Source organism: Equus quagga, chromosome 14 (assembly GCF_021613505.1).
Source record: "Equus quagga isolate Etosha38 chromosome 14, UCLA_HA_Equagga_1.0, whole genome shotgun sequence".
NCBI classification, from domain to species: domain Eukaryota; kingdom Metazoa; phylum Chordata; class Mammalia; order Perissodactyla; family Equidae; genus Equus; species Equus quagga.
Genome location: NC_060280.1, coordinates 52,693,050 through 52,702,495, shown reverse-complemented (window position 1 = coordinate 52,702,495; position 9,446 = coordinate 52,693,050). Strand labels below are relative to the sequence as shown.

The following is a 9,446-nucleotide window of genomic DNA, read 5'->3' as shown; positions in this document are numbered from 1 at the left end:
AAGTTCTGCATAATTCTGACTTTTTTGCCAAGTCAGCCTACCTCAGCCAGAGGAAAAAAAATGCCCTAGTTTTCTCCTTAACAAGACAGGAAGCATTTCCTGGAGATTAATCACTGTTTTGACTTGCAAAATTAGGAAGTTTGAGAGAAGTTAGTAGTAGGTTGTATCACCCTACTTTGGACTTTGAATTTTTGGCAATGGTCCCGCTGCCACTTGGATGAAAGTAATCATGAGTCAAGCTGCAGATGATCTAAACAAACACTGTCACCCTATAAAAGTTGAGCTCCAGAGGATGGGCTAGAAGCTAGGCAAAGAGCAAGGCATTAAGGCAACGTAGAGCTGAGTAAAGCCATCGGAAATGAAGAATCTTCCAATTCTGCTGTTACTATGCGTGGCAGCGTGCTCAGCCTATCCGTTGGACAGATCTGCAAGGGACGAGGATAGCAACATGGACCTTCTTCAGGTAATTAATGGATACAGCCCTCACACTCATTGACAGGAGCATGCAGGGAAACCCTCTCTACTTTGCATTCATAAAACTCACACAGAATGGTTTGAGCTTACTGGGTAGGAATAGTTCAAGGACTGAGAGTTAAAAAGTGTTGGAAGTGGAAAGGGCCCCAGTATCATGCTGTTGGGGTCCTCCTTTCATGTAGGAAGAAACAAAGGCCAGAAACATTAGATGTTTTCCTAACATCATTCAACAGCACTGGGGCTTCAGGAAATTAATAACAAGTGAAGAGTATATAAAACACTTGCATTGGAACTTCTTTAGGTATTTTAATCCAATGTAAGTTTAGCTAGATATTTATATTGCTAGTGTCATGTTTAGACATAGAGATTTGTCCGATTTTTTTCTTAAGCCAGGTCCTTGTGAGAAGCATAATGTAGAAAATTGAAGGAATTGAATAAATTTACCTGAAATATACAATTATGTCCCAAAAAGCTTGATTGTTTTGTTTTTCTCTTTTAAGTTCACTGGATATATATTACAATTTCCCCCTCTTTTTCATTGCTTTGCTAGTAAACTAAGCTGCAGAGATTAATAAGTCACAAAGATAAAACAAAAGTGAGGAGGAGTCTGTAATTAAAGAATTAAACATACATGACATTTACTTTGATTTCAGCAAACTACAGGAATAGAGGAAGTGAGCAACTACACAAATTTACTATAAAGGCTAAAAATCATAAGAATGACCTAAAAACTATACTTGTTATTCTGTTAGGACTACCTAGAAAAATACTACGACCTTGGAAAAGAAATGAGACAATATGTTAGAAGAAAGGACAGTGGTCCTATTGTTAAAAAAATTCAAGAAATGCAGAAGTTCCTGGGGTTGAAGGTGACAGGGAAGCTGGACTCTGACACTGTGGAGGTGATGCACAAATCCAGATGCGGAGTTCCTGATGTCGGTCACTTCACTACATTTCCTGGCATGCCAAAGTGGAGCAAAACTCACCTTACTTACAGGTAATAGGCCCAAAGAGGTTTTGACATAATATTGAAAGTTTATAAATCACTATCACAGGAGAAAATATCTTCAATTTCTTTTCATACAGGATTGTGAATTATACAGAGGATTTGCCAAGAGATGCTGTTGATTCTGACGTTGAGAAAGCTCTGAAAATCTGGGAGGAGGTGACTCCACTTACATTCTCCAGGATTTATGAAGGAGAGGCTGACATAATGATCACTTTTGCAGTTCGAGGTAAAAAACAAACACAAACAAGAAAAACAAGAAATGCATCCATTTATCTGGTGCTGTTTCACTGGAAAATGTTCCAAAGAGATTCTAATTACCTATCTTTCCAATAAAAACATTTTCTCTATTAGAACATGGAGATTTTTTTCCTTTTGATGGACCTGGAAAAGTTTTGGCTCATGCCTATCCACCTGGGCCAGGGGTGAATGGAGATGCTCATTTTGATGATGATGAACACTGGACGAAGGATGCATCAGGTTAGTTACACATCTCTCAGAAAGCTTTTGATGTTGACTCTTTTTTTATTGGGAAAACTCTTAATAACTAAGTATATTCAAGAAATGGGATGTTCTGGATTTCCCAATGGGTCAAAGATCAGCAGAATATATTTTTGTTTCAATTATTGTTGAAAACATTTTCAGATGTTTAAAAAGTTTATTCTCAGTCTTGCTAAGCTCAACATAGGAAGCATCATTAAGTATTTCTTTGATGATTGTAGTTCTTGTGCGATCTTGGGACCACCATTAAAAACATTTCTTTGGGCCCTGCCTGGTGGCACAGTGGTTAAGTTCACACGTTCCACTTCAGCACCCCACGGTTCGCCAGTTCAGATCCCGGGTGTGATCCTATGCAGTGCTTGTCAAGCCATGTTGTGGCAGACATCCCACATATAAAGTAGAGGAAGATGGGCACAGATGTTAGCTCAGGGCCAGTCTTCCTCAGCAAGAAAGAGAAGGATTGGCAGCAGATGTTAGCTCAGGGCTAATCTTCCTCAAAAAAAAAATTTCTCATTATGTCAGAGTGCTGATATCTAAGGGATAGTATATTGCATTGAATCTACACTAACATGAATGCTGGATATTGCTTATACCCAAATGGTGGAAATTTCCCCTAATCACTTCTTTACTCTTCAAAATAGAAATGAGATTTAAATTCCAGAAACTGAGATTCCCATTTAGATTTTTCTGGTTAAATCAACATTTTACTCTCTCTAGGTTACGAAGAGTTTTTACAGACTTATTCTGAAGGAAAGGATTAACTTCCAAATGCAGTGTCCAAACCGCTTATGTAGAAGAGTATTACTCAGCTTGTAACTGTATACTTTGAGAAATGGCTTCCAAAGTTTTCAGACAATTGGCTGAAATGAATAATACCATCTCTGAAATTTAGTCAGGATTTATAATTAAAATGCAAACAGAATCTCTGTAGAGAGTGCAAATGTGGGGTTAGTGCTAGATAAAATTCTTGGTTTGATTGAATTAACAACTTCTTCTTGCAAAGTCTGAAACAGAAACTTTGCTAGGATCACAAGTTACACAAATAAGCCCTACAAAAGTAAAGTCGACTTACTTGTTATGTCAATTATAATTACCCAATGCCTTCCAATTTCAGCATTATGTTTTTTTAATAATGTGAAGAAAAAAATCTGAATACAGCTAGTGTTTATGTCATTATGCAAAATCTCTTTTGTGACAAATCCTAGACGTGATCCGTCATGTTGTGTTTTAAACCAATCTTGCAAATTCTATGACATCTATTCCTATTAATATTTTTGGACCTAATATGTACTTAATAATGATCATGAGCCTGAAAAATTATCCAGGCAATATTCCAATGAAAAATAACAGGAGTAAGATTGTTTAAGGATTTCCGAATTGAGATGAATAAAGTGTGATTCATTTAACTGAGACTGCGACCAGCACATGTGACACATTGAAACACTGTTTAGCTTTCCATTGACAAAGAGAAATATTTACTGACGTGCTAAACAAACGGGTTCATTCCATTCTAGAGAACAAGAAAAGGGGCGAGCTTCTCATGCTGTTAATAGAATCCGAGGCTGGACAGGGGAGTAGTTGCATATGGCTGGACACTTTGTCTCCAAGATTGATGTCAAGAAAGAGCCTTGAAAAACACTTGGCTTTCCATTAAGGGTGTAATCAAAGCAACGAATTGATCAGTTAACGAAAAAGCAAGGCAAAAAAACCCCTTGTGTGCTTCCAGGAAGTAAACAAATATAATACACAGCTGACCTATGTAAAGTCCATGTATTTAAGGTATAAGCAACTACTATTTTTGATTTCTTAAATAGGGATCAATTTTCTCCTTGTTGCTGCTCACGAACTTGGTCATTCCCTGGGTCTCTATCACTCGACCAACACCGAAGCTTTGATGTACCCACTCTACAATACACTCAAAGGCCCGGCCCGGGTCCGCCTTTCTCAAGATGATGTGACTGGCATTCAATCCCTCTATGGTGAGTGATGCTGGAAAAATTAGGCATTGTAGCTTTGCAATGATGGTCTTCAGGAAAGCTCTAAAATGCTGCATAAAGCATTTGCAATTCAACTCAAATCACTTTGAGAATGTTTGGAAAGCACATAAATTGACAGGAGCACCACATTTCTCCTAACGTTTGTGTCCTGGCATCTGTTCCCTTTAGGACCTCCCCCTGCCTCTCCTGACAGCCCCGTGGAGCCCAGGGAACCTGAGCCTCCGGCCCCTGGAACACTAGCCATGTGCGATCCTGCTTTGTCCTTTGATGCAATCAGCACTCTGAGAGGAGAAATTCTGTTCTTTAAAGACAGGTCAGACCAGAAAAATTACATTTTCCCATCTATTCTTTTAATGTACAATGCTTAGAAAGGAAAACAAACAGAAATTTGATAGAGATTTTTGAACGTTTAAAACAAAAATGCTTTCTCTAAACTTGAAATCATTCTAGTGCTGCACGTTCCACATTTTCCTAAAACTGTCAAGTTCACCTCCAAAGAACTTACACAGGATGATTTGATCCTTGTCCTCGAATTGTCATTCCCAAGTGTTGTAAGTCATGCTTGCTTTTCAAAAGGCACATGAATTTAGAATGAGAATTTTATCGTTACCTCCTTTAAAAACGACACCAGGATAACATTACATTATGAGGGGATGGGGAAAGATGAGTGAGGCAGGACAATGAGGAAAATATGCTAAAAGTGAAAGACTGTTTCTCAATTTTCATTTTTTTTCACATATATTTCAGGCATTTTTGGCGCAAAACCTTCAGGACACTTGTCCCTGAATTTCATCCGATCTCTTCGTTTTGGCCATCTCTTCCTTCAGGCATAGATGCTGCATATGAAGTGACTAGCAGAGACAGTGTTTTCATTTTTAAAGGTAATTATTATGTAATAATTTCTTTAATTGATGAAATAAACCCTCCCACAGGAAAACTAAACAGGACTTTAATTTTCTCTATGACAAATTTTGTCCACTTCATTACTTTAGGTGATGAAGAAATAACTGGGACTGGTATTATTTTATTTATATTTTACAGATGATAAAAGTGAACACAGGAATGCAAATTGCTCAGAGTTGTAAATTCCCTTGTTTGATCTGTGTTCATTCACTCGATCTGCACATTTTTGTCAAATGCCCACTCTGAGATGGTGACTAAATCTAAAATTCTGGCTTCCTCTTTATGATGAAAATCAAAGGTGCTAAAAAGTCTTTCTAAAACCCAAAGGCTTAGCTGTTATAAATTCAATTGTGATTCTACATTATTTTTTTTTAACAGGAAATAAGTTCTGGGCCATCAGAGGAAATGAGGAACAAGCGGGTTACCCGAGAGGCATCCACACTCTGGGTTTCCCTCCAACAGTAAGGAAAATAGACGCAGCCATTTTTGATAAGGAAAAGCAGAAAACATACTTCTTTGTAGAGGACAAATACTGGAGGTAAGATGCGTTTGGAGTGACTTTGTATGAACCTAATTGGGGAAATTATTTTCTTTCTCGAAGGAAATCCCCTGCCTCACTCTTAGTCTTGCTTCTCTCTCAGTAGGAAGGACGGGGCCTTAGACAACTGTGGGAAAGTGCTTACTTTCAAATATAGAAGCATCTGATAACAGGGGTTCTTAAGCACCCCTGTTTTGAGTCCCACGTGCCACAGGCTAGAGCTTCCCGCTGTGCTATTGCCCTGCTTGCTTGGATAGCCCTCTTTTCCCCTCCCCTTACCCAAATCCCACCCATCCTTCAAGTCCTATATGATTCTCAAGGGCTTCTCTTACCCTCACCCATTCTTTACCTCTGCCTGTTTAAGAGGATGATGAGCAGTAAAAGTCCGGTTTCATGGATAGAACCTGGGACTCACAGAGAGACTGATTCCTGGGCCATCTGCCCAGACTCTGAGACATCTGGGCAGACCAACCAAGGTCGAGCCAATAAGTCCAAAACACGTTTACTGTGTTTTACTTCTCGTTCCAATCCTTTTTTCCAAGGAGGCTGCCATAGGAAATCCAGATGTGCAGGTTGGGGAGGGCACATATGAGCCAACGAAGGTAGAGAACTTGAAATTTGTATTTATTTGAGATGAATGATTCAATTCACTTTAGGTATCTATTCACACCTTAATGACTTTGTGATAGAAAGATGATTAAGGTTCTTTCTGCCCAGGCTTAAGAAATATGATAACAAACAGCATCTGCCAAATCAGGATGTTGCCTCTGTTCCTGGTGGAGATACAATTTTAAGAGCTAAATTTGCAGTACCATTAAAGTCACATATTTCTGTAGTGCTAAACATGTTTGACATTTATTTGCAGTACTAGGAAAGTTTATTAGAATTCCACGTTAAACCTAATGTAATTTATGAATTTTGGTAACATGGCCTCCATGTAATGCTGAACTGTGTTTCTTTTACTTGGTGCAGATTTGATGAGAAGAGACAATCTATGGAGCCAGGCTATCCCAAGCAAATAGCAGAAGACTTTCCAGGGATTGACTCAAAGCTTGATGCTGCTTTTGAATCATTTGGTAAGAGGATACTTATTTTGTTGTCAATACGGTACTTGAAACATTCTATGGTATCAGAGGGAAGAGGAGAATTGAAATAATTTTTAATAACAGGTTTTCTTTAACCCATTCCCTCCTTCTTTCCCTAAATTTCAACTTACCAATTTTGTACTAATTATAGGACTACTTCATAAAAGTTTTGAGTCATAAAGATAATTAACACAAATTTCCGTACTCTATTTTACACGCGCAGGTAAAACCAAAGTGCTCAAGTGTCACTTCCTTACACTTAGAGTTATTACCTTTCAGATTCCCATGTCGTAATAAAAAATCTCCTCAAGTGGTGCGTCCAAGTTTAGTACTGGCTGGCTGGCCTCTCCTCTGCTCCATCCTATTGCTGCTACCAATTCTCAGGGAGATTTTCTCTGTCTTTCCTGAAGAGTCAGTCATTGCCCACGTTAGTCAGTTGCAAATACTTATCTTTCCAAGTGCCCAAAGTTAAAAAAAAAAGAAGATTGTTTTTTTTCCTATTCAAGGATAGGTGGGTGGAGGCTGATGATCTTTACTGAAGGGTAACCTGAGCACCATGATGGCAGAGCCATGGAGGGTCCTCTGGTGTTCTGAAAGACTTACTGTGCTTCTCTGAGACCAGAAATGCCCCTCAGGCTGCAATATAGGGAAAGGGGAGGAGGAGCATTGGGAAGACAGAAAGTAAAGAGATTGTAGATTCCAAAGAAGCAGAAAATTGTATCTGATTGGAAGCAGAATACCCTGATAGCCTGGAGCCTGGCTTTGCTGTCAGATAGAGCTGGAATGGAGCGCTGTCTTCATCCCTTCCTTGTTGAGTGAACTTGGGAAAGCATCTAAATGTGTCCAAATCTCAACTTGCTCATCTGTAAAATCAAGTAGATACACTTACCTCATAGGATTGTTGTAGAAATAAATGGTAAAAAAAAAAAAAAAAACATGTAAAACGCTTATCATAATCCCTGGCACATTAGTAAATCTCTATAAGCACTTCTTTTTTAGTTATCTATTATTCTGAGTTTTGCATGTTGCCAAATTTATTTGTTTGAAAAAATATTTCACTTTCTCTTGTCTGTATTTGCAGGTTTTTTCTATTTCTTCAGTGGATCTTCACAGTTTGAATTTGACCCAAATGCAAAGAAAGTGACACATGTTCTCAAGAGTAATAGCTGGTTTAATTGTTAGCAGAGATGCTTAGCAGGCACAACATGGACATTTTAAATGAAGCTAATAATTCTGCACCTGAGTCTTTGTGAACTGGAATTCGTTTTCTTCTGCATGTGCAGTGACTGAGAACATAAGTGTGAACTGTGTGTCTTGCCAGTCAGCTTCATATATTACAGGGCATTCAGACGGGCTGCCGAGCTTTGTCACATGGAGTCACCTTCCATAGGAGAAAGGAGACACTCGTGTGCAACAGACAAGTAACTGTATATTTATAGACTATTTGCTTGTTATTTAATAAAGAGGACTTGTCAGTTATTTTATTTTATTGTTTTGATGGTTTGTTTGTTTCAAGAACACATCATCCTCACAATCTTGGGCACATTCTGTACTGAGCAGAAGATAGCCTGAGATCCTCAGACACTGTTAGGATTAGGGTCTCCATGGCTGGGGCCTCACAATGGGCTCTTCTAGAACTGAAGACAATCTACTACTTGCCCTACTTGCTTATTTCCACCACCCAAACATCATACTGTTTCTGAAACCTCCTAAGAGAAAGACTAGGAAAGTTGTCACCTTGTAGGGCAGGCTCTGGAAAAAAATCATGAAGCAGAATCCTATGATTATAGCAAATAACCTGGTCCACACCCCTCATTTTTCAGGTGGGGAGATCAAACCTGTTCTTCTTCTTTTCCTTTGTCTTGTATATTTCCTCAGCCGAGCCCCTTTCCCTGCCCTAGGAAACAAACATGCTCATATCCACCCTATTCACACATGACAATATCCTCTTGTACTCTCCATGTATCTGTGCATGCTAGAAGTCCACAGGCAGATGCTTACCCTAAGACAGATACATCACCCCTAAGTAATGTGTCTAGCACATACTTGCTACACAGTAAGAGCTCATTCACTCTTTACTTATTCATTCATTTGAGAATAATTTATTAAGTAGATTCCATGTGCCAGGCATTGTGCTGGGTTGTAGGCACAGGAACCTGAGAAAATGGACACAGCTCCTGCCCTCGCTGAGATTATAATCCAGCAAGAAAGAATATAAGCAAACAGTGACAAATATGTACATGCAATTGTAAAATTAATGAGTTATAAAGGAAAAGAATAGACTTATTTAATAGAATAATAGGAGGATCTACTTTGAATTAGGTGATATTAGAAGAACTTTTGAGGGAGTGGCATTGGAGAAGGTTTTTGAGGGGAGACGTGGAAACTAGGTGAGAAGATGATGGCCTTGGATTAAAGTGGTGACACTGGAGAGTCAAAGACAGAATATAATATATATATATAATATATATATATATGATAGAAAATAGGACTCTATGATGGATTAGATATGGAGTTTAAGAGAGAGGGAAATGGCCAGAATAATTCCCAGATAGCTTCCTTAAGCATAAGTGTTGATGGTGACAGCATTGACTGAGATGGGAGTAGACTTGGAGAGAAGCAGTTTTGTGAGGAAAGGGTAAGAGTTAGGGAGAAATGCTTAGTTTTGCCAATTTTTGAAATGTCTGTGAGATATCCAAGTAGGACATGAGGTAAACGAGTCTGGAAGTCAAAAGAGAAGATATAGTAACAATGTGTGGTGATGGATGTTAGCTAAATGTATTGTAATCATTTTTCAATATATACATATATCAAATCACTATGTCATACACCTAGAGCAAATACAATGTTATATGTCACTTACATCCTAATTTAAATAAAAGAGAAGATATAAATATGTGGGATTTTTCACATTTAGATTCTTCTTAAAACTATGAACATGA

The 9,446-nt window shown here is 38.4% G+C and overlaps 1 protein-coding gene across 1 annotated transcript; it reads left to right on the top strand.

Annotated features, from left to right (window-relative positions):
* The first annotated feature begins 285 nt into the window (after positions 1-285).
* On the top strand, positions 286-7,988 carry LOC124252431 (stromelysin-1). The gene is made up of 10 exons (XM_046685929.1): positions 286-463; positions 1,227-1,471; positions 1,561-1,709; positions 1,835-1,960; positions 3,796-3,960; positions 4,147-4,291; positions 4,726-4,859; positions 5,260-5,419; positions 6,392-6,495; positions 7,586-7,988. Exons 1-10 carry the CDS (start codon positions 359-361, stop codon positions 7,684-7,686), a joined length of 1,434 nt encoding a protein of 477 aa, XP_046541885.1. The 5' UTR covers positions 286-358; the 3' UTR covers positions 7,687-7,988.
* The last annotated feature ends 1,458 nt before the right edge of the window (positions 7,989-9,446 follow it).